Here is a 25,941-nt window from a genome sequence, read left to right as displayed (position 1 = left end):
AGCCAGATCGTAACCTTAAGGCTATCAGTAACCTTTTTCTCCCGGCATACTCCAGGGACTGCCGGGGGTACCCAGTTCACAACTGCAACCCCTTCCCTGAACTCATTTGTCTTGTCAAGTTTTGAACTTCAGCTATATAACCCTCTCACTGGAGTGTAATAAAGCTGTAAATACAGAGATAAGCAAGAAAGCAACCTGCATTGAGTTTTATCAGTTTGATAAATACATACACATATAAATAACAGAACAGAGAGACACATTTGAATTGTAATTTGTTTTTAGAGTCCAGCAACAAGAGAACGCTGCCAAACACTACTTCCCAGTACATATCAGAGTGAAAATGGAACTGATATTTTAGAGAAATAAGAATATATACTCAGCCAGGATCCAAGTCAAATCAAATAAACTAAGCACTGCGGATGGCAGCATCAAAGGCTGCCGGAGGGTCTGCAGGAAACCTCAGATGCTTGATCTCAGGCCACTGCAGACACACAGTACAATCCAGAAACTCTTTACTGAAATCCGTCTCTGCACAGAAACCATAATTCTTTCAGAGACAGAATTAGCTCCTAGAAACACTTATATTATCAGGTACTGCCTCCTTTTTCATCTCTTCGTATCAGCTTGTACATCCTACAAGAAGTATGGGTATAATTTACAGGCAATGGGCTGAAACACAGACAATCCTCAACAGATCGTAATGAACTCAGAAATTCGCCCTTCAGAAACCGGTAACTAAAAAGGCAAGATTCTTGTCTAAATCTATTCAATCTTGCCTTAAGGAAGAGAAGAAAAAAAAATAAAACCCACACCAAAGAAAAAACCCACCACCACCAAAACAAACAGAAAAATCTACTGCTGAGTTCACGAATGTCACTGATAAAGTAATTCTGAGGGATGAGACCAAAAGCTTTCTCTTAACATAAAAGAGCATGAGAGCCATTTAAGACAGTTTAAGACAGTTATCAACAGCAAAGGACAAAAAACCAAGTATCCAGAGCTGCCCAGAGAATGTGACACAGACCATGTTTTGTCAGTAAATCTATCAGTTTTCTTGAGGAGATGAGTGTACTGGGCTCCTTATTATGAGGCAAGAATGTACAAATAGTCATTTCAGCAAAAGACAGTAATTGCAAAGAAACCACCTACACTATCTCTATCTCAAAAGAAGATCTGGAACATAAGTTTTAAGAATAAAATCCACTAACAATCCACAAAAATCATCTGAGGGCTGAACACCTCTCCTGTGCAGAAAGGCTGAGAGACTTAGGGTTGTTCAGCCTGGAAAAGAGAAGGCTCTGGGGAGACCTTATTGAGGCCTTTAAATAATTAAAGCGGGCTTGTAAGAGAGGGATGTAGAGACACTTTTAACCAGGGCCTTTAGCGACAAGACAAGAGGCAATGGTTTTAAACAGAAGGAGAGTAGATTTAGACTGGATACAAGGAAGATATTTTTTATGACACGGGTGATGAGGCACTGGAACAGGTTGCCCAGAGGAGCTGTGGATGCCCCATCCCTGGAAATATTCAAGGTCAGGCTTGGGTGGAACTTAGAGAAACCTGATCTAGTGGGAGGTATCCCCGCCCATGGCGGGGGGGTGGGACTAGATGATCTTTAAGGTCTCTTCCAAGCCAAACCATTCTATGATTCTAAAATAACCTTTAATTCCTGTACTATTCCAGAAGAGTTTCTATTTTCACAGAAGGCAAAGTGCTGTAAAGACTAGGCATCTGAACAACAACAAATCAGACAAAATCTACCATTAGCACTGACAAGATCTCAGCAACAGGGAAAATTGCAGACCGTAACAACTTCCACATTAGCCACATCCTGACCACAGCTCAACTCTCTTATTTTTGGTAGGACACTAACTCTCTGCAAGGTCTGAGAAAGTTCTGGGCTTCCCTAAACCTAGGTATGTGGCCAAGCAGAATATAGACTCTGGATCACAGCTAATCTTTGCTCAGATTTTGCCAGAGACAAAGACAAATGTACTCCTGCCAGACAAGCTGTTGTTCTTACTGCTGGGTCAGTGTCTTGGGGAGCTGCCTCAAATAACTGATGCAGCTCCCCCAGCTCCATACATTTACAGACCACGAGTCATAAGAAATCCAGCCCAAGAGCAACGCACTCACTTCTTGTTCAGAAAATGGTTAGAAGATCTAATGTGGAAGACGGATCTCAAAGTCCAATTGTACTTTACTCATTCACTTTAAAACCTCAAATACATCATCTGAACACTGCTTACCACCCCTGCCATGTATAAAATGTTATTTATCAATTTAACAGGAATGCTGCAAGAAAGTGCATCCCTGCTCAAAAGATTCTCTTAAAGTCAACAGTGACTAAAAATGACCAACCAGCACTACCACAAAAATCATTATTAATTTTCTGTCCCAGTGTTACGAAACCTACACAAGTGACCAGGTTTGGCCAAATCCATCTTTCAGAAGAAATCTGGAGTAGCTTTAAGGCTTTCAATAGCAAGTCCAGTGGTGCAGGAGATAGAGTGAACGCACTGTCTCTTCACATGCAAGAGGGCGGTCCCTGAGGCTGGGAATTGTACTAAAGCACAGCAACGACAGGCACACACGGTCTCAATAAATCTGATATGAAAGTAAACTGAAAATAACACATGCAAAATCACAGCTTCTAGGACCAACCCTTAAATATAATTACAAATTTTGTACAGAAGCTCACGCAAAGGACAAACCACCATGGTCACATGCTAAGAAAGGCCTATTTATTTTGGCAAGGAGACCAAAAGTGGAGTCAAGGAAAGCTTTTAGTCAGGTTGTAAATTCAGCTGCAAAATGTGGCTCAGGTGTTTTTAAATTTAAAACTTCATGAGCCATTACAGCTGGAACAAAATTTCCGGGAAAATGAGCCCTGTCATGCTGCCACTGCTACTTCCCAAGTGGACTCAGCAGCTCAAAGACAAGAGCATTTATCTACGGCACTTGAGCATTAATTTCAGAGTATGCAAAATATTTTATACAAATAGCGCACCTCCAGAGGTTAGAAAACTCATCACAGCCACTTTTCCCTCCTCTTCTTTCAATTACATGAAAACCTAGTTTCCATTTTGTTTTCCCTTCTTTAACAATTATCCCAGAATTTAACATTACAGTGGGGCTAGGATCGCATTACATTAATTTTCATCTCAGGAACAAAATGAAACATGAAAACACTGATTATTTTCAACTCAATGGATTCACCTATGTTAACAAGTAACACAGAACGACAAGAGCAAATTTTTACAGTGAAACAGCAGCACTGAGGGGCCAGTGCCCATACCACAGGCATTTGGAAGGTTTTACTAAATCTAATCGGTACCAAATGGCTCTAGTCTGGGTCCCTGGACTGAATATGAATTCACAGCTGGAGAGCATCAGATGTTTTTCTAAGGAGCATCACCCACTCCAGTATCATCCAAACAGGATCCAGTTTGGTGCCTGGACTTGCAGTGCAGTAAATGCAGACAACCAGGAGGTTCACCACAACAGCAAGCAAGATGAACTGAAAGACCAATAGAGACACACCTCTACTTGCTCTTCACCCAACTGCTGATGGTTCCTGGCATGGGAAAACACAGAAATTGTAGACTGTTGCTCCAACATAGTCATGGGCCAGGTTAGGGCATTTTTTCCCCTTTTTTATCTGCATTTTAACTTTATCGACAGTTTACTCTAAGCTTTATTTTTTAATACTGAGCATTAGTGATCATATAACATATAGATACCAATCATACAGCATTACTTAACCAGGAAAAAAAGGCCTTCAAACAATGCAAAGACAGTTTCTCATAACTTTGTTTTTTTTTCTAAATAATGTAAGCTGTTATTCCTCCTCCTTCCCTCCAATGACAGACTATTGCTACTGCAACAGAAAAAAATTGCCTTAGACTTCCAAAGTCCAATACTTTTTTAAAAGAAGCATACATTTAAAGAGTTCAAACACCAGCTAAACTGAGTTCCCCCCTTCAGATATAATTGTAGTGATTTTGCTCTCTAAAAACAAAGCATCATTAAAATTATCTTTAGTACCCTCTAAATTGCCCCAAGACAATCTAGCAGCCCCCAGCCTGTGAGCCACCACCAGGCAGCTCTCCCCAGCCTACCCATGGGCACTGCACTCCAACAAGTGCCCAACAAGCAGCCCTCACCCCAGCTGCGGGAGGACGCCCGAAGATACTGTTGTCTCATCAGACAACAGGTCTCAAAGTAAAATATCACTTAGACTCAGCTGGTAACTTACCACCAGCTCCCCATCAGATGATGCTGTGGACCGGAAACCCGGAAGCAGCGGCAACAGGAATGTGAGTAACTCCTGTTCCTGCATGTTTCGACATAACCCTGTTCAGCTCTCCTGAACAAAGGCCTGCGCTTATTCAGCCTACAAATAATTTTAATCATCCTGTTTTGTCTAAAACTGGGGTATGGATTCCTCTCTCCAGAGGAGAATAATGTTCCCACCGCTTGTTGGACAGGACAGATTTGAAGTAAGGCTTTAAGCCAAAAGCACAGCTAACATTTGCAGTTGTGCAAATCTAATCACATATTGAAATTTCTGCTCCTGTTCCAACATCAGATTATAAAAAGTAAACTTTTCTTTCATTATGGGCAATATATAAAATGTAAATCCAAATTGTTTTAAAAATACACAGGAAGAGATTATTAAAAATACCCTCAAGGACAGCGTGCAAGGCTTGCACACAGAAGTTTAAAGTTCCAAAACACAAGATCAGTGCAATGTTACTCTTCCCCACAAACCACAGATACCTCCTCCAAAAAAACCACAAGTAAAACCCTCTTTCCCCTCTGCCAGGACAACTCAGCCCCCTTACTCACTGTGAAAAGCTCCACTCACAATCAGCTAGAAAACCATTAAGAATATCCAGAACCTTCAAAAAAAAAAAAAGCAGGTGAGGTAACTTAACAGCTCACTGCCCCAAGGACAAAAGTCCCAGTTCCCTCCACCCCACTCAAGCAGTACCAGCACCGGTGCTTGCAGAAAAATATCTCAGCCAAAGTGCATGGTTTAATCCACTCAAACAATCCCTCCCAGTTCAAGAAGATGGGTGAACTCCACTGCCTGCATAAGGTAGAAGTAGAAAGTATATCCATGAGAAGGCGGAGATGGGAGCAGAAACTCCTCCTTGAGGCAACAGCGAGCTGTTACATTGGCTCTCCACATCTCCGAAAATACAGGCAAAGGTGTGAAGGATGCAGTCGAAAAGAATGAATACAGACTAAATGCCTGCTTTTTCTAAAGCACAAAAATAAGTCCACCTACAATTCAAAGTTAATGCAGAATAACTGCATTCATTTTTAACATACAATCCTTTCTTACACATAAAAGTTTCCCTTTACTAAAAGCAAAATATCAGATGCAGAAATACAAAGAATATCTGCAACATTAACTACGGGCATTTTCTTAGTGATTCAGGTTAAAAATTCAAACCTTTCTAAACCTAATGGTTCTCCACAGCTTTGAAGATTTTGTTCAATATTTCTGAAAAGTGAGCAGGTTTTCTCATCTCCCCCTGCTGATGTTACCTGTAACATTTTGCAAAAAATCTCAAAATACATACAAGCATGGCCTGAGTTACCTGGACTCAACTTGAGTTCAGATGTGCGGAGATTCTGGAAATGATTACCAACCTTTCTTTGAGCTATCTGATGTCAAGGATGGTTGACATCACATTTCACAACTGTAAAAGTAGGGCACCTCATGTGGATCACAGAGATTTGACCAGTATGATGGTAAGGATTTAAGTAATGCTCTTCTAGAACAGTTATTTTTAACTGCTGGTTTGGCAGCCCCCAAAAATGGATTAAGAAAAAATAATATTCCACAAACCCCACAGATGTGAAATTTCTGGCAGAATCCAGGTGCCCAGCAGAAACTTCAGGGGGCCCAGAAATCAGAAAGACTAAATTATTTTTGCAAGGTAATGGCAAAACTTACATCATAGCTGACATCACAGGTTCAAAGCATGTATCAGCTACACATCTACACATACAAAGTGCAGTCGATATGCTCAATATTGAGACCATCAAGAAAAGCAATCAAATGGAATTGCCAAAATGAGTGAGAAGGACCAAGCGCAGGTGGAACAGAAATGCACTGAACAGCCATTTCCACTTGGTACATTTATTTAATTAACATTTTTGAAGAAATTTCTAATTTTCTTAACACCGTTCCCAAGAAACGGGCACAACCCTGCAGGCTGGCCAGCTAGGTGAGGTGGGGTCCAAAGTGGCAATGTTAATGCCATCACATCCAACAGGGGAATAAGACAGACCAACCAGAGCAGTGACAAAGGTGCCTTAGCTGCCACATGAGATGACAAGCAGACCAACCACCTCAAGGGTGTGCATAGCTATAGTGGATCCTCATGCACCCCTCCAGGGGAACCTGCATGCTCAAGTACCTCTCCGAAATGCCTGTACACCAAAGCACAAAGCATGGGGGATAAACAGGAGGAACTAGAGAGCTGTGTGAGGTCTCAGGGCCACGACCTGATTGCAGTTACAGAGACATGGTGGGATAGCTCGCATGACTGGAATGATGTTGTGGATGGCTACATACTTTTTAGGAAAGACAGGCCAGCAAGATGAGGTGGGGAGTTGCTCTTTATGTGAGGGATCAACTAGAATGTATCGAGCTCTGCCTAGGGGTGGAAGGATTCAAGAGCTTATGGATAAAAATCAAGGGGCTGGCAAATACAGGTGACGCTGTTGTGGGCGTTTGCTACAGGCCACCTGATCAAGAAGAGGAACTTGACACGACCTTCTATGGACAGCTGGAAGTAGCCTCACAATCACAGGCCCTGGTTCTCACAGGGGACTTCAACCACCCTGATATCTGCTGGAAAAGCAACATAGCGAGGCGCACACAATCCAGCGGGTTCCTGCAGAGCATGAGGATAACTTTTTGACACAGGTGGTAGAGAAGCCAACAAGGTGAGATGTGCTGCTGGACCTTATACTTACAAACAAGAAAGGTCTGATTGAGGATATGAGGGTTGGGGGTAGCCTTGGCTGCAGTGACCGTGAGATGGTGGAGTTCAGGATCCTGTATGGTAGAAGCAGGGCAACAAGTAGGATTACAACCCTGGACTTCAGGAGAGCTAACTTTGGCCTCTTCAAAGACCTGCTAGGAGGAACCCCATGGGCTAGGGCTCTGGAAGGCAGGGGGGTCCAATAGAGCTGGTCAATATTCAAGTACCACTTCCTCCAAGCTCAAGATCAGTGCATCCATGTGAGGAAGAAGTCAAGCAAAGGAGCCAGGAGACCTGCATGGATGAGAAAATAGCTTCTAGAGAAACTCAAATGGAAGAAGGAGGTTTACACTATGTGGAAAAAGAGACTGGCTGCTTGGGAGGAATACAGGGGCATTGGCAGGGTATGCAGAGATGCAATGAGGAAGGCCAAGGCCCACTTGGAACTAAATCTGGCAAGGAATGTCAAGGATAACAAGAAGGGCTTCTTTAAATACATCAGTAGTAAAAGACAGACTGGGGAAACTGTGAGCCCATGCTGAATGAGGTGGGTGCCCTGGTGATGCAGGATGCAGAGAAGGCAGAGTTACTGAATGTCTTCTTTGCTTCAGTCTTCACTGCTAAGGCTGGCCCTCAGGCATCCCAGCTCCCAGAGGGGAGAGACAAAATCTGGATAAAGGAGGACTTCCCCTTGGTTGAGGAGGATTACATTAGAGATCATTTAGACAAACTGGATCCTCACAAATCCATGGGCCCCAAGGGGATGCACCTGCAAATGCTGAGGGAGCTGGTGGATGCTGTCACTTTCACCTTTTTGAAAGGTCATGGAGGACAGGAGAGGAGCCCAAGGACTGGAGGGTAGCCAGTGTCACTCTAGTCTTCAAAATGGACAAGAAGGAAGACCCAGGAAACTATAGGCCAGTCAGCCTCACCACCATCCCCAGAAAGGTGATGGAACAGTTTGTTCTGGAGGTCATCTCCAGGCATGTAGAGGAAAAGAATGTTATCAGAAGTTGTCAACATGGATTCATCAACAGGAGATCATGCTTGACCAACCTGATAGCTTTCTATGATCGCATGACTGGTTGGGTAGATGAAGGGAGAGCAGTGGATGTTGTTTACCACAACTTCAGCAAGGCTTTTGACACTGTCTCCTATAACATCCTCATAGGTAAGCTTAAGAAGTGTGAGTTAGATGAGTGGACAGTGAGATGGATAGAGAACTGGCTGAACAGAGCTCAGAGGGTTGTGATCAACGGGGCAGAGTCTGCTTGGACACCCATAATTAGTGGTGCATCCCAGGGGTCTGTGCGGGGTCCAGTCCTGTTCAACATATTCATCAATGACCTGGATGATGGGATAGAGTGTAACCTCAGTAAGTTTGCTGATGATACCAAGCTGGGAGGAGTGGCTGATACACCACAAGGCTGTGCTGCCATCCAGCGACACCTGGACAGGCTGGAGAACTGGGCTGAGGGGAACCTCATGAAATTCAACAAGAGCAAGAACAAAGTCCTGCACCTGGGGAGGAACAACCCCATGCACCAGTACAGGCTGGAGGTTGACCTGCTGGAAAGCAGCTCTGCTGAGAAGGACCTGGGAGTGCTGGTGGGCAGCAGGCTGATCCTGAGCCAGCGATGTGCCCTTGTGGCCAAGGCAGCCAACAATATCCTGGGCTGCATTAAAAGGATTGTGGCCAGCAGGTCAAGGGAGGTTATCTTCCCCTGTCTACTCCACCCTAGTGAGGCCACAACTGGAGTATTGCATCCAGTTCTGGGTTCCCCAGTTCAAGAAGGACAGGGAACTACTGGGAAGAGTCCAGTAGAGAGCTACCAAGATGATCAGGGGACTGAAGCATCTCCCATATGAGGAAAGGCTCAGAGATCTGGGTTTGTTCAGCCTGGAGAAGACTGAGGGGGGATCTTATCAATGCTTACAATTATCTGAAAGGTAGGTGTCAAGAGGATGGGGCCGGACTCTTTCCAGTGATGCCCAATGACAGGACAAGGGGCCATGGGCACAAGTTGGAACGCAGGAAGTTCCACCTCAATATGGGAAAAAACTTCTTTCCTGTGAGGGTGACAGCAGTGGCACAGGCTGCCCAGGGAGGTTGTGGAGTCTCCTTCCCTGGAAATATTCAAAACCCACCTGGATATGTTCCTGTGCCCCCTGCTCTAGGTGTGCCTACTCAAGCAGTGGGGTTGGGCAATATGATATCCAGAGGTCCCTTCCAAACCCTGCCATTCTGTGAACCCAATTTAATTCAACCTGCCATACATCATTAGGATTCACCCAGGTGACACAAGAGGAAAAAACCAAACTTAATTAGATCAATTTAGATCAGTTGCTATAAAATCCATGGGTTTTGTTATTTGGCACATTTAAACCTATTATCCAGTTAATCAATTAGAGAAGAGGATAATGTGAAATAATTCTTAAGCGTGCTTCAAAGATACTTAAACCTTCTTATACTTTTTTCTTTTAATTCAAACACCTTCTGTGATAAAGAGCAGCACCTTTAAAGCCTTCCTCTAATTCTAGCCCAATGTAACTGAAGAGTTTCAAAAGCCTTCACACTGAAAAATATATTTTTAATAATTTCTAAGCTTGAAGACACATCCTCTTGCTGTTCTCACACATACATGCTCACTACCAGCCACACAGAAATCCCCTGAAGTCTTAAACCCTTTGCCAAACAAAAAAAAACAAAAAAAAAAAGATTGCATCATCACAGGTTAAATAGGAAAAATATATATGTGTGGAAAACTAAAGAATTCTTCAATCTAGCAGAAAAAGCTGTAACACACGATCACTAGAAAAAGAGGCTACACAGACTAGAAACAGGCACTATTTTAAGCACAAAGGCAATCAATCATTTTTAAAATCTTTTTAGAATTACTTTTAACCAATAACACAGATTTTAAAATAGGGCTACTTTTTTTTTACTTTTTGTTACTTCCTAGTTCAATATTTCTCAGCCTGATTTGCAAGACATCACACCCAGTCTGCAAAGCAGCTACCTTTTTTATTTATTTTTCAGCATGTATACAGACACAGCCAAATATAAGTGCTAGTGCCTTCTGCCAGAAACACTTGAGAGTAAATTCCTGGCTGGTTTCAGCATTTGCAGATATTGTTGACATTTCTAAGTACTCGCAATGTCAATCAAAAGGTCTAGGAAACAGTTCAAAAAGGCACATACAAAGTCCCGATGACAGAAACATTTAATCAATGCATTTGTGATGACAAGCAAGACCCTCACTGCTGACTGCCAAAACACAAAACAGTCTTGTTTTTTTCTGTGAGAAAACTAACATGCTACTAGTTTCTAAAGGATGAAAAACACAATCCTAACTCAAACCAACTGATCAAAGATGCATAAGAGGCTGTGCTGCTATCAACAGAAAGCCTGTGGGATCATGTAGAACTTACCATCAACAGACCCACAAGCAAAGAACCCAATGATTCCTTTGTGCAGGGCTTTAGGAAGCATCCTCTTCGGCTTTCTGGACTTCTGGTGTGCAATACTCCAGCTTAAGTTCACTCAAGCACTCTATTTGGGATTCCAGTCTGGACATGTTCAGCACTTCCTACGTTGCAGGAAATATATCGCCTATTGTAGATGCACACGGTCAATATATCTTCTTTGTATATTCATACAAAATTTGAGCTCCAAAAGGAGCTTAAATTACAGTGATCAGGAAATTCTACATGAAGGTCAGATATAACCAATGCAAACTCTTGCTTGTGTATAGAAATATTTCAAATCTCCTCTCATAATGGATATTTCTTCACACTGTTGAAGGATCTGAGCACCCTCTTGGAGGGAGGAGGATGATAATACCAAACTCCTCACAGATTTCCTACATTTCCTCTTTGGAATTAGTATCTTCCTCAGAGAACAGTTTCTGGTTTTGAATGATTCATGGAAACTAGAAAACTAAAAGCTGTGAGTATAGTTGTCTGACAATATCATATGATTAGAGATCTAAGATCATCTTAGAAGAACTTCAAGACACAGTTTAAGAAAAAAAATCATGTATAGAATAGAGATAAATCTGACTACTTCAGAGGGTTAATTCAAGTCAGGCACTTCCTCAGGAATCCAGAAAAGCCCAGTTCTTTGCCTGGCACTGAGACAGAGAACACAATAAATACATGCGGTTCGTTCACCTTCCAGGGACCTATATGAAGTCTTGAGGCAAGAACTCAAGAATAACTGAGTTCAAAAAAAGTAAGATGATTGTACAAAGCAGCCAATGATACAACTCATAACCCACTGAACCGGGTAGGTGGGGGAGGGAACAAAAAAAGAAACCCACACCAACTACACCAACCCACAGACCCATTTTGCAAAACGCAACAACAGATGAATCAGTAGCCTCGTCACACTATGTTACCAGAGACTCCACCTCTCTTTAGGAAGACTCAGGTTCCCACCTCTCCCAACTCCACCCTCCACAGTAGCATACCTGTCTTCAATTATGAGGACATACATGTTTTCTTTTATCGACTGAAGGACACAAGGTCCGAAGAATTATCTTAATAAAAAATAAAGGATATTTAAAATAAGCACCAGGGTGTCATTCAGAAGACTATATTTAAACCTGGAGTACAATTTTGCCCCAGTATCCCCCAAAAAAACAAAAGCAGCCAATATTTCTTTCTAACTAAACAGAAAGAAAATTACTAATATTAACTATCAACCTGACATTGCTTTTCAGTATCAATGCTCTGTCAAATGGAAATTCACATCTTCCATAGTTTCTACTTTGTTTGGGTAACTAATAAAAAGCACTTGCTAGCTATAATGGTTTACCCTGACAATTTAGAGAAAATATATATGCTTCTTGAATAACTCCAATAACCTGGGAACAGCAAGGAAAAGAAGAAATTAATTAAATGTCTTCTCAAATGCCTGTACAACAAGCAATGGCTGTTTTCTATATTCCACTCACAGTCATGGTGAGCCATGCTGGCTTACCTCCCAGTGTTATGATCTGTGAAGGATACAAATCTAATTCTGCTAAAAGAAAAATACCACTGCACCTGGTCTGTTAAGAGATAATTTTTTTTTGTAAGAAGTGACAAGTTAGCAAAACTTGCTGATGTTCAAGTTTAAGCGCACAACGGAGAAGCAAAAGTATTTTTCAAAGGTTATTCCAAAAGTATTTGGTTTTTCAGTTTCTACTCTATAAAACTTATTCAAATTTTACTGGATGCTGTAATTCAACTATTTCTTCAAGCATCCAGCAGCTTGTGCTGTGTGATGATCTGCCTCTAATACAGAAGCTTTTGACATCATTCTGGAAAAGTATACAGAGTGCGTCCTGTAATAACAGCATAGGAAACCCTAATAAACCAGTTGTGGCTTTGGAGACGAACTCTGAGCCACCCAGGAAGTGCTCTAATAACTACAGCAGTCCTCCTGTAAGCCTTTACAGCTGAGAGTCTCTTGAACCCGTTTTATACTGAAAAACATAAGGGAACAGAAGTATAGGAGAGAGGACTAATTTTCCACCTGACCTGTCCTTCTACTGTAGCACTGCAATGAAAGACAGGCCTTAACCGCAGTGAATGATTTTAGTGATCTTTGGCACTCAGCTTTTCCCCTTTCCCCAGGTATCCCATAGTTTATCTCTTCTCCCATCTTCAGCTGCTCTCTGAAGAGAAATTCTGAAGTTTTTCTTTGTTTTCTAAAGAGAAACTCACATCAGTTGTTAAAACTGTCAGTTATCAGCAAATCAAAGAACATGGAAATGGCAGGATCACTGAAGATATTTCAGGGAAAATGTGCCAGCAGAAAGGGACACATCCTAGAAAATCACAATTTATGCCATTCCAGGTAAGAAAAACTCCTTGAAATGCTCTGGACTGCTTTTGGTTTTGGGGAACACCAGAAACTCCCCACCCTGCCAGGGGGACTGTGCTGGTCCTGCACCATGCTGTGTCCCTGAGCCCAGCGGTCAGCAAGGTTCTGCCTGGAAGGTGAACCATGTCATCTTAGCCTCCTTGGTTCAGCATGTCTGCAGCTCGGCAAAGCCACTGTTCCAGATCGTGCTTTCCCTACATCACGTGGCTGCTTCTGCCCACCCCACCCTGGTCAACACCAGCGTTAATAATTTTGTACCTCTGATAGTTACTCCCCTTCTCAAGCCCTTCTACTCTAAACTGCCTCCCCCATTACACATTAAGCTAAAGCTAAAATTAGCTTCTAAAGCAGATCTCCAGCTCAACACAGCAGTATTCCCCACACTTCCATTCTTCCAAAAACAGGAAAAGAGATTGCTGCTTTGGTCTGGGAATTTAGTGAATCCACACACACTGTGAGCATCAAAAGGCACAGGGGTTTCTTGCTATGATGCTTTTGGCATGGTGACAAGGTGCTTCTGCTGACCCAGAACAAGATCAGTGTGATATCAACCAGTGCAAGGACCACTGTGAGTAGCCAAAGGAGTCCCCAGCTGAGAAGCAACCCACAACAGTCTACAAGAACAAAAAATACACCTTCCCGCTGATTCAGACGGGGAGCAAGCACATTCCACTGCAGGGCTTCCAGGCTATGCTGGGCACACGTGAGCAAAGCCTGCCATGAGAGGAGTGTTCCCTGCAGCAAATGTCCCCTCCACGTCACTCTCTCAACTTCAGGCTGATAAGCAGGGGTAATTTTAGGTTGACAGCTTCCAAATAATTAGAGCCATCCCCAATGCAGCACTTACTGGTATGACATTGGTCATCCTCAACAAGGGAAGGCAGAGTAAAGAAAAATACAGATTTTGATTAAAACTCTCTTGCCAATCCTTCAATTCTGCTTTCACCAGACGTTCTGCCTTGCATCTCTCCACTACACTTCTTAATAGACACCAAGCCTCGCTGCCAAGTAAAACAAAACCCAGCATCTCTTTCATCCTTGGAAAACCGTACTGATGCAGCCAGTTTTACTTGCTCTATTGTACAAACTCCACTTGCAATCTATCTTGGCATATGCAGGCCACGAAAAGCATACGAAACTGCATGCTCATTTGTAGGACTGACGCCATGCAAATCCTTCTCATTTCCAGCAAATTGTGAAACACAAAAGGCAGGATATCCTGGAATTAGCAAAGTAAAAGAAAAAAGAAAAATAAAAAAAGGCAGAAAAGGCAGGTGTCCTGGGAATAGTGCATACGCAGGGCTTCTTTAAGGGCAGCAGACGATCCTGAAAACAGAACTCTGATTCAGAGGAAGCCACCTTGCAAAGCCACCCACAAACACCTGTACTTGAAGCACCAAGGTTCTAGACCACACCTCTGCTGCAGCCTGGATCTCAGAGTGGTCCAGGCAGATGAACGATGGGCCAGACACCATGCAACCCTGGAAGCCAATCCAGGTGACATGCTAACACCATATACTGGAGTATTCATTATGTTTTACGCTCTGGTGAACTCCAAATGAACGCTATCACATGCATCTGGGTCAAAATTTGACTGCCATTATATCCAGCAGTGCAAAGAGGTAGTATCAGCTATCACTGAACCAAGGTCTGCATCCCATGTATGACTCACTGTAGCCTGAAGCACTCAAGCTCCACACCAAACCATTCCCGTCCCAGCTGGGTGGGGGCCCTTGGAGAAGAGCCCCGGTACACAAAAAAGGGGAAATTCTCCCTCAGCTACAGGAAGACCTTTAAAAAACCGTTCATTCTTCTCCCGCCTTTTCTTCTTGTTAGTATTGAAATATACGTGAACACCTTGACAGAGGTACAATAATAGAGAAGGCGCTTTAGTTTTTCTAACTTCTCTAGGTACTAGTAGAAGCTTTTAGCTTATATTAAAAGTACAGCATAGTCCAAACACTTGCAGGAGATGCTTAAGGGAAGTGCTGATGTGGGAGAAAAAAGGGAAAAGAAAGCCACCCTTAATATTCAACCGTAGTAACCTGAAGACTGCTAAGACATGAGATTCAAAAATAAACAGCCCCCAACACCAACCACCAAGCTTTGTTTAAATGCTTGCTAACATCACTAGGCTAATTCTTCACAGCATAAAATCGTTTTTCCTGCAAACATGGCTACTATTTCATATTCAGCTTGGTTCTCCTGTATCTTCAGGTGTGTAATAGTTACACAGCTCTTCCTTAAGAAAAGGCCTCAAAAATTAAATACTTGAAAAAAATCCTGTATTGCTCACACAGACGTGCTTATCTCATTGTCAGACTGGAGACTACCGGTTGGAGTTTTGTGGGTTTGCCTGCCTACAAGATGTTCATCACAAATGCTAGCCCATGAATTTAAAATGGAGCAGCTGATCAAACTAAACAAAACAAAGCCACATGAGCCTCATGCACAGCTGTACCTTGCCTATTAAAATTTCTCCATAAAGTATGTACACTGGAGGAATTAATATCCATTTGAGGAGACTCGTGTCTTACCTGGATCCTCTCAAAAATCCTTGGCCATTTCCAACACGAGGACTGATGGAAATAAGAGAGGCTGCTATAGAGAATGTGCTGAAACCTAGGAAAATATGCGCCAATTAGCTTTAGTTAATTGCAACTAACCACACCTCAGCACACCTTCAGATGTCACTCCAAAACCTTTACCTCTATTGGGGTGAAATACTTAGCCCAAATTGCAAGGCCTTGTGTTCTCCTTACGCCCACGGCAGGCACACCCGAGGTCAGTGCCTGGGCACGTATGGGCATCAGAGAGCATCTTTCAGTTGAGAAGCAAAACATGGCTTTGAAGTCCAGCCCAGGCATGGTAGGAAGGTCAACCCCTGATGCTAACCTGTTTTGCGTTCAAGCAGTCAAAGCAGCATTTTTCTTCCACTACAATCTTCAATTCTTGAATTTGCTGGGGTCCCTTTGGCCTTCTCAGCTCCTCAGCCTTTCCCACCTTGGCATCATCCTTCAGCCTTCATGTGTTCCTCACTCAAACCACCCTACCTCCTCCTAGTTTCCCTCTCCCCTGCTTCTACCTCCTCCCTAGGGCTTAAGCACCAGAGTCACTCAGCAAACGCGCCATGGCATAACACGGCCTTTGTCTGCCCTCTTCCCTCCCACAGGGTTTCATAAAGAAACCAGGATTAATACAGAAAACAACTCATCTCAAATAGCCAGTTGTCTTTGACACCATACAAATTTCCTCTTCCATCTGATGCACTCAAGCAGTCAATACTTATTACTCACATGAATTCCCAAATTTTTACCCAAAAAAATATAAAAAAATCAGGAAATAATAGAACTGCATTTTTTAAAGGGATACGAAAAATTCTTCTTCTACAGAGTACAGTAACTGATCCAGAACCATAACAGAAGGGTTTGCAATAGAAGTTGCAAAAGGCAATTTTTAAAAAAAAAAAAAGTCTATGAACCAGCTTAATATCTTAAAACCCTGCTAGGCTACATAAAGAGACACATAACTCCGTATCAACAGAAATAAAAAAGCTGACCTCCAACACTTGTTAAAAAAAGTACTTTGAGTTTCAAGTTAAAAGAAATCTGACATAATATTTTCAAAATACATATATGCATGAAAAATTGGGAAAGGCTGTAAGAATTTAAATGTAAAGAAAACAGTCCACAAGAATATACGGTCAATATATTATTTATATTTATCACTGCTGCTTTGGCGATGATCTATAATTACAATTTAGCATTTAATACAAAAATACCATAGCATCAGATCCCATACCACAGAAAGACTGTATTTTCATTTACAATAGGAAAGACTGTTACAGCCCCAAGAAAAGCAGCTACTTAGTCCACTGCACTACAAAAAACATGTTCTGTGGGTGTTGACCTTTTGAGCAAGACATGACTCGTAGACCATGATAACAGGCTAAGAAACTTCATGTCTAAGATTCCTCTCCCTAGGTTAGTAAGAAATAATCTTTTTCTTTGAAAGGATGTAGAACTTCAAAGCAAAACATAAAAACAAAATCTAAAATTTGCTTCAGATTACCATCAAGATATGATACTAAATGTATTTGAAAAAGCATCCTTCCCCTAACCAAAGCTTAAAATTTGTTCTTGTATAAATGACCTAAAAAATACTAAGACATTACACTACTATTCAAAAGCCCATAATGTACGCCCAAACACCTGAAGAAAAAATAATTTTAATTTATGACATTCATGCAGTGAACCAAACACTATCTCAAGGTCCATAAAATCTGAGATTGAGCGTCCGACCACAGCTAATTTCAGATGCTTGAGAAGATGCAAGAGTACTCTACTCAGTTGACAATTAAAGACTAACATCATCACATTGTCTCTGAAACTTGTTTCTTCTGTACACTTGCTGTTAAATGCTCTGTTCCCAACAGTTCTGATTCAACACAACATGACAGATAAGCCCATTTCTCTTCTTTCTCCTGAAAACTGAGAAATTTGAAGCAATGCTTTTAACTATGGAAGACCAGGTACTGAAATCTCTAAAAACCATTAAAGTGTCCGAGAAATAGCTTGATCCCAACAAAAAGCAAATAAGGCCAACAAAGTGATGATGCAACATGTACCTGTATTCCCACAAATAAATACACAGCTTGCAGGTCTATTTTTGGAAAAAAAATTAAAGAGAAGGAAAAAAACAGGCCTGGCAACATGCTCATTGAAAGGCAAGCCAACATGTATGAGAGAAGGAGAAACACGCATCTAGTAGCATCCACCTAAATAACCCTCCTTGCAGTAGAGCAGAAATATGCTGCAGAATGCCATTCGTGTAGCCACGCCCCTGTCAAAAAGGCTTGTTGAATGAGCACAGCAAGAGCTTTAATGCAGTCAGCAAACTCTGCAAAAATAACTTATTAGGCATCCATAAAATGAGACCAAGATTTATCTCATTAGTTTCCCTATCTTTGTAAAGGAACCCAGGTAGGGAGGAGGAAAAAAAAAAAAAAAGAAAAACCACAAAAGAAATTCCTCCCCACCCCCAAAACCACCACATGTACTAAAACTAAGTGTTCTTATCCCTATACAGTAATAAAAGCCCATGTTATTTTTGGGCCCTCTGAAGTCTGTGATCCTTTAAAATCCTTTACAGTCCTATTGCTATGACTCTAAAATTCCCTATGTATGATCTTTATGTCTGCATTTCTCTCTGCAACAGGGCTACTGGAGGCATTTGTGTACGTTTTGGTCACAGCAACGAAGGGTTACGCAGGTTTAAAAGACCTGCTGTAGTTTCATGAGAGCTGACCCGGCAGCAGCTTACCACCCAAGAGAGGCAAACCCTTCATCTGCCTTCCCCTCATTTCTGCTCCTCACTACATGCTCCCGCTGTCCCATTGCATAAGCTCTGAAACTCACGACATCCCTCCATAACTCGGAGTTGAGGAAGAGTAAGATGATGGGTTTCATTGCTTTCTGCAGAGCTAGCAGTTTGCACTGAGGTGTGGAAGAGCCCAATGACCATCAGCGCTGCTGGGAAGGGAGCGGAGCTACAGGAAGATTTCCTCCTTTCAGAGGACAGCAGGCAATTATATCAGCCCAACTACTCACAAAACTGCAACCCTAGAGAATCATTAAAATTTAAGTTACTAAAAATAGTTGTCGGTCTCTTCATTCCTGAACGCTTTGATCCTTGCCCTGAAAACTGTGTCATACGTAAACAGGAGGTTACCACACACGGTTAAACCTCAAACCAGCAGAGCAGCTACAGAGCATCCCACTCCCAAAACTCTCCCATGCCTCCCCTCAAACAAGCAGAGCACCACAGCGGGCAGGTTTGGCGTGCCTGCACACAGCACTTGCCCAGCTGAGAAAAAGGAAGATGCAGCAAAATAGCTCATCTTTGCCACGGAGGATTTTGTGAAAGATTTTTATTGCTATCACCTCCACCACTATAGAGCGGGTGTGATGGGCTGCGCTTGAATAACTCAGGAAAGAGCAAAGCATGGATGGGAACTCAGAATGGGATGTCCTCACCCTGACGCAGGAACGGCTTTGCTCATGGGCTGTGCCAGAGGGCTGGAGAAGGACACGCTGCCCTCCCATGGGCAGCTGCTTCTGAAACATGGCTTTTACAGTATCACCTTTTAGTCAGGTTGCTCTGGACCCAAGGCACTAAGAAAGAACCTGAGACAACCAAACCCTTGCCAAGTGTCACTGTAAGAGAGTACAGCAGATGCAAGGGACAGAGTTCTGGACCTTACAAATCATGAGCTGGACTTGCGGAAAATACAGAATATAACAATACTTACACAACTTCAGATCAGGCCCAAAGGATCCATAAGAACACTTTAGATATAATTCAGGAAGTTGTTGCTACCAGTATAGACACAGATGTTGCTGATACTAGAGAGATTTTTGTGAACCACTGACTGTGTTACATTCCCTGCTTCTCATTTTTTTCCCCCAAATTTCAAATCAGTTTGCTAAACATTGTTCATTACAAAGAAAACAAATTTGTTCAAGAAACTAAGGAATTATCCAATATGCAAATAATACTGTTAATTTCATTGTCCATTTAACTACCTTTGCAAAACAAATCCAGGAAGGTCATTCAAGACAGGTTACTTCAAAAAGCAAATGTAAGTTTTCTCTTATCTGAAAAGGCCTTTTGTTGAGTATTTACAAATCCAGGGTTCACTCAGACTTCCAGCTGAAGAATCTGGGAATTTCTCTATTGATTATTCTGAGAGCAGACTGGGCTCTGAGAGATGCACATACAGACACAGCCACGCCAGCTCTAGTAGCGCTCACGACAGCTCCACTCGGCACTGCTAGGCTGGATCCCAGTTTGGAGGCTGGCCCTGTTCTGCCTTTACCACTGTGACCAGGTAAACACAGCAGCAGCGGTGCTGTGAGGTGAACATATGGAAAACGAGGTTTAACTGCAGGTGCCTCATCCTTCTCTCATTCCCCGAAGCAAGCATGAACTACCCTTTCTTAATCCACCCACTCGCAGAGTGAGCCACATTCAGCTGGCAAGGGAAGGCCCCTGGCTTGACAGAAGTGCTTCACCAGTTGCATGAGCTCTGGGTATGACCTGCAGCATAGTCACGGCAGCAGAGATACCATCCCATGCTAGCCAAGCGTTTGTGCATGCCATGCTACTGACAGTAGCTGCAATTTAGCTCGCAGAGCCACAGCGTGCCCACAGGAGCTGCAGCCAGTACCGTGTCTGCAGGGTAAATGCCGCCGGACTGCAACTCACTCCCTTTTCACTCGGAAAAATTTCACATGCTCCAGGGGCTCCCAAACCACTTTCACAAGGCCATGCTAAGCAATCCACGGGTGGCAACAGGCTCGGCCTTTGAGCTGCGGCATGCAGCGCAGAGGCAGGACCGGACCGAACCCGCCCTCATTGCCTTCTGCTCCGTTTTTGCATGTTGTTTAACAAAAGAAAAAGCAAGCACTCACTTTGGCTAAATCAACTTCTTTTTTTAATTGGTATTGTAAGTCAGTCAGTTTTTGAAAGACAAAATAAGCATGCTCTTTCCAATTAAATACATACTATTAAATATGAATGGTCATTACTTAAAGAAATCATCCTGCCAGAGACTAAAGAACTCAAGGATTTATATGTCTTTTTCTTGCCATCAAAACCTTAGGAGAAACCACGAGGGCTGCTGATACTTCACATTTAGCTTTGCAAAACTGGTATTTTAGGGGGAAAAAAGAAAAGCCTTTATCCACAGATTCCAATTCAAAAACTGGGTTTTTTTCATGTGTTCTTTACATTATTAGAGTGTCTATAAGTACTTCAGATGCTGTGTTAAAACATGCTGTGTTAAAATGTTAAGTAATTTTTATCTGCCCATGCACACTTTAAAAAACAGATTCGATATGAGGGTACCTAAAGAAACAAGTCTGATTACTTTTTTTTTTTTAAATAGGCTGACAGTTCTTTAAAACTATTTCAGGACAGAAGATGCTGTAACATTTGGACACAGGTTATGAAGCCACATATAGTATATACTACAGTAGATGATGAATACCTCAGGTTTTATCCCTCTGATTTTCCTGGTTTAAATCACAGTATGATCCTACACTTACATTTCCTACAGGATTACAGGCTATGCTCTTAAACCACAACATTTTGCTGTTGAATGCAATAGTTTACCTCAACACTAACTACTTTAAAACCAAACACAGCAAGCTGCAACATCAGATGACCAGCAATAATTGAAAGATTCTAGCTCTTTATCACAGAAATCGCATTTCTTTTGAGCACTAAAATGTTTTTTTCCACATAAACTCATGCCAGAATACAGAGAGCACCTGAAGAAATCAAGTTCAAACCTCTGTGTGAAAACATGTAAAAGTCATGAGGGAAAGTCTTTAAATATATCCTTAACGCAAGTCCTACTTGATTTCAAAAACCTTTGCAAAAAGTAGATTGCACAACCTCAGCTTGTTCCAGTTTTCCCCAAAACATAATAGATTTCATGAACTACAAATCTTTGGTACAAACTACTTTCATCTTTTTCAATACAGTCACTGACAGAGGGACAAAGACCAGTTCTCACTAACTTTAAGACTGTAGCATCTTCTTTCTGATAGAACCGAGTTTGGCTGGCCTTTGTAGACCATGTTTTTCAAACACACATGGTCTCTGTAGATGACGTTTTCCAAACCCTTCCTAAGCCTTGATGACCATTTCTGCCAGATTGAGACATTTGCATTTATCTTTCTTAAAAGAGCTGTGACCAAAACTGAAGACATTATTCTGTTAACTTAAGCTTCACTAGTGGGAAAAGGTAAATGATAAAACTTCAATAATACTGCATCCCACTGCTTTTCGTGATCCCCCATAACACTCGGGTCTGCTTCCATGGCGGTGCTGCCAAGCTGACTTTACCGATCTGCATTATGGGATCTCCTTCTTGGAAATTTTATCTTGTACTTGAATACAGCCATCAAATTTACCAAAAACCTCTTGTCCTCCAAAACAGATTATCAAAATTAAGTCCTGAAACCCCTTCTCGGTCTCCTTCAGACTTTGCGATAATTCTGTTAATCAAAGACATCAGTGACAACAGCAAAGTACAAAGGTGCCAGAACTGCCCCCAGCACCACTTAAGCTGACTTCCCAGTTTAGTAACAACCCATAACCACTCTGTGAGAATAATCACCCAGCATTACTATCTCTAGACCTGGTCCCTTTGGCTCAGCTGTTCTCAAACACTTCAGATGAGTAAATAATTTTAATAAGAGCAGCCCTACTGGGTCAGACGGCAGGTCTGTTGTCTCCAGTACGCCACCTGCAGTAGTCAATGCCTGAAATGAATACAGAAGTTTGGTAAATACTTGACAGCACTTTCCCAGTATATTCTCCCAGGCTCCAAGTGCAGCTCAGTGACTCCCTGAGCTACAGCAGATACTCTGTACAAGTCACCCTTAGTGGATTTTTCTTCCGTTGATTTGTCCAGCTGCTTTTCAAGTCCCTGTAAACTTCCAATATCCACATGCTTCAGAAAGGATTTCTAAAGCTTAACTAACCACATATTGGGTCAAAACCAAAACACACCCCTTTTGTTTGTTTTCAACCTGTCAGCTTAACCTCACACTTCCACATTTCGTATTGAAAGTGACAATAAAAAGTTAGTCCCTACTCACCTTTAGACATCATTCATGAGACCATCAAAATTTCTAAAACCTCAAAATCTTCCTCAGACCAGCATTACCAAATACCAAGAGAATATGAAGGCTAGGTTGGGCCACAAGCCTCCTCCACCCCTGCGGACAAGGTGCAAGGAAGCACTGCTTCACCTTCCTAATGAGAACATTATGACTAACAGGTCAAAACACCGACCCAGTATCAAAACAAACATGCACAGCCATCCCAGACCCTGAAGGACACAGTACTTAGCGCAGATTATACATTAACGCCCACTCAGGGCGGGGAAATTCGTTCAATTTACTTGCAATTTCTGCAAACTAAAACTGACATTGTTTTAATTCAGAAAGCTATTAAGCCTCACAGCAAACTTCACTGCTTTTATGTTCACTCTGCTGGCTTTATAGTTGCACACTCAAAGGCATAACTGTACCATCACTAAATAGATTATTAACTTATACACATTAAAAACACATCCACTAAAAATAGAGTCAAGTTAAATCCTAATTTCTGTGTTAGTAAAAACAACATCGTAAAGGTTTCTAACTTTTGCTCTGACAATTTCAATGTTTACTCTCCCACCTCAACAATAAACAGACTTCTTTTTTGCAGCTATTTTAGAAATGGTACATTTCATAGTTAACATTTTAACTATAGTTACCTAGCACGGCTTTATGATATTTAAATGGATACTGCAACAACATGTTTACTTACACTTTTAAATCTGCACAACGATAATTTCAATCATTAAATAATTTCTATTGTTATTAGGCTTTTTTTCCTAGCACTCCCCTCTATCTTGAGAGGAAAAATGGCAGATGACATTTAACTTCAGAGTTCATCTCTACCCTCTGTTGATTTGTCATGTTGGCATCAGAAAGAAGACTGAGCCCCATGGCCAACCTTTGTACTCCGGCAGCTGCAAACCCAGTTCACAGGCCGCTCCGCAGCCCAGCGACGCCAACTGAACTGTAAGAAATTAGGTCGCCTCAAAGGCCTCTTCCTTCTGAGAGCAAGATAGGAGGCAGCTCACCACCTACTACTTCTCTCCACCTTCGTGAAAAAGGGCTGACATCAGCAATATATAGATGAAATAACAGGTAATGACCATCCTTTTATGCAACCTGTAATCTACTAATTTGGCTATCTCAATCTTATGGGCCTCTGGTAGCATTAGGATTTACTAGTGAGCAATCTGAGGGCCAAGCGTCAGACAAGCATCAACAATAAATACGCTGCACTGCAAGTTGCGATGGCTCATTAAAAGGAACGAGCCTTTTTAAGTTTTCCTGTTCAGTAACGAGCACAAGTTACAGGAGCGGGGTACCAGTTTTTGGTAGCGCATCACGCTTACCCACGCCGCCCTCCAGAAACGCACCCTGCAAAAGTACTTCAACGAGAAACACGCCAGGAGAAGACGTACTTTAATTGCGCTACCGGTCACACCGCGTTCGGCCGCTCAAGGCTGTAAAAGATTTATTTTCCGTGACGAGGACAACCCCACCAGCAGAGAAATGCCTCCGAAGTGAAGAGAGGAGCTCAGTTGTAGGGCAGCACAGACGGCATTTTACAGAGGATCATACTGAGAAAGAAAAAAAAAAAAACCACAGGAAAAGAATTCCCACGGCAGCTCATTTAAGGAAGGGAAGAAAAAACTCCCTTCAGACTGCTAGTGTACCTCATGGGGGAAGTCTGGGTGCAGCCGGGGCCGGCGGTAGCCCGTTCCCGCCGTTACCGAGGTGCGTACGGTGAGAGCTACGGGGGGCGCAGCCGCCCCCCGGCCCCGGGCGGGCGCCCCTTCACGAAGCAACCGCCGCTGCTGCCGGCGTTTGTCACCGGAGGGCGCCGGCCCCCGCGGAGCCCCGCTCCCCGCGGCCAAGCCTCCGGCGAAGCGAACGCCCCGCCGGGGAGCCGGTCGCACCTGCCGGCGGGCCGGGCCGCGCCGCGCCGGGGCTGGGGAGGGCGGGGGGAAGGCGGCGGGCCGGCGCCCCCCGCCGGGCCGGGGTGAGGACGCGGAGAGGGCGGCGGGGGAGGGCGAGGTGGCCATAGGCCTGCAACGCGGCCCGGCGCCGCGTCCTTACCTGCTGCTGCCGCGCTCGGTGCCCGGCTGCCAAGCCCTGCCGCCGCCGCTGCGCTGCTCTGCGCCGCCGCCCGGCACGGCCCGACCCGGCCCGGGACGTCAGCGCCATAGGGGCCGGCCGGGGGCGGGGGCTGCGCCGGGAGGGCGGTGGGAGGGAGGGGGAACTCGGCCCGGACTTGCCGCCCGCCCCTCCCTCCGCACCGGCCTTGCCTGACGGGACTCCCCGAGGCAGCCCCAGCCGGTGCGGGCAGGACGGGGCCAGGCGCCCCTTGGCCTGCGCCCTCCCGCACGGGAGCTGCTGTGCAGGGGGCTGGGCTGGGGACGCGCCGTGCTCGGTGCTGGCTCCTGGCTGTTCTGCGAGAGGTTGGGGTTTTTCCTTCGTATTTTTTTTTTACCAATGCAATTACATAAAGGCTAAAGTTTTGGGTTATCTTTGTCTTTATTAACCATTATCCCAAAAAGAAAAGTACAGGGTAGGTGGTGGCTCTCCTGCTGTGGCAAACCTTGGAAGTCAGAGATGGTTTAAGCCCCAGTTCCTTCCCCTGAACCCAGGCCCTGTGGGTCCCTGCCCTTACAGCCACTTCCCCAGGGAACCGGCCTTGACACATTTTACGTGGCAGGGAGCATGTGAAATGGGGCGGTCGTGCCCACTGCAAAATGGCAGAACATGGCCTGCTTGCCCCAGCTCTGTCCCCTCCGACCCTGCAGCTCCTGTGAGGCAGCGCAGGTGCCAACCCGCCTTCCTGCCAGTCTCCATGGCAGCTCTGAGGGATTCCCCTCGCTGTTCATCCCCACAGCTGGCACGCTAGTGCGACTCAGGAGAGCAGCTTGGCCGGACGGCATTGCATCATGCCCAGCTGCACCACCACACCACCAAGAGCACCCACAACTGCCCCTCCCTGACAAGTCGTGCTGGAGTTTTGTGTCCCTCCCCGTCCCTCGGCTTTATGAGCGCTCATTCCTAGCGTCGCCCGCTGGTTTGTCAGCTTTCCCGTAAACACTTTTCTTCTCGTCATGCAATACTTCACAAGTGGCGCAATGACCCTGACTGTATGGGCAAAGCCTCTTTGCTCTCCACCTGATGGCCATAAAATTCTTGTGTATTTTGCTGACAGAGGGAAACAAACCAGTTCATACTTCAAAATCTCTCGTGTTTTCCCTAATCTTGCAGCCTTAACTACCTACCTTTAGGCAGGGTGTTCTTCACTGCATTGTTTTTGAGTGTTTAGACAACAGCAGGGACACTGTGAGTACAGCTGCTAGCTAATAAATAATTTAAACAGAACGTTTTCTTCTAGCCATATCATCCC

General features: G+C 43.6%; 1 protein-coding gene across 5 annotated transcripts in view; it reads right to left on the bottom strand.

Moving 5' to 3' along the window:
* Positions 1-24,773, bottom strand: part of MYO6 (myosin VI) — a 115,888-nt gene extending 91,115 nt beyond the window's left edge. Inside the window, exons 1-2 of one of the 5 annotated variants that reach the window (XM_075087124.1) lie at positions 24,633-24,773; positions 4,852-4,904 (exon numbers count right to left, since the gene is read on the bottom strand). In XM_075087124.1, the coding sequence (XP_074943225.1) occupies positions 4,852-4,904; positions 24,633-24,740 (161 nt within the window). In that variant the 5' untranslated portion in view covers positions 24,741-24,773. Of the gene's footprint in view, positions 1-4,851; positions 4,905-23,974; positions 24,134-24,632 lie in introns of all 5 variants that reach the window. The other 4 variants (XM_075087123.1, XM_075087120.1, XM_075087122.1 and 1 more) reach the window with 4 other exon arrangements.
* Between the last annotated feature and the right edge of the window lie 1,168 nt (positions 24,774-25,941).

Source organism: Phalacrocorax aristotelis, chromosome 3, assembly GCF_949628215.1.
Source record: "Phalacrocorax aristotelis chromosome 3, bGulAri2.1, whole genome shotgun sequence".
Classification (NCBI taxonomy): Eukaryota; Metazoa; Chordata; class Aves; order Suliformes; family Phalacrocoracidae; genus Phalacrocorax; species Phalacrocorax aristotelis.
Note: the sequence above shows the minus strand (reverse complement) of the source record. Positions and strands in the feature narration are given on the sequence as shown.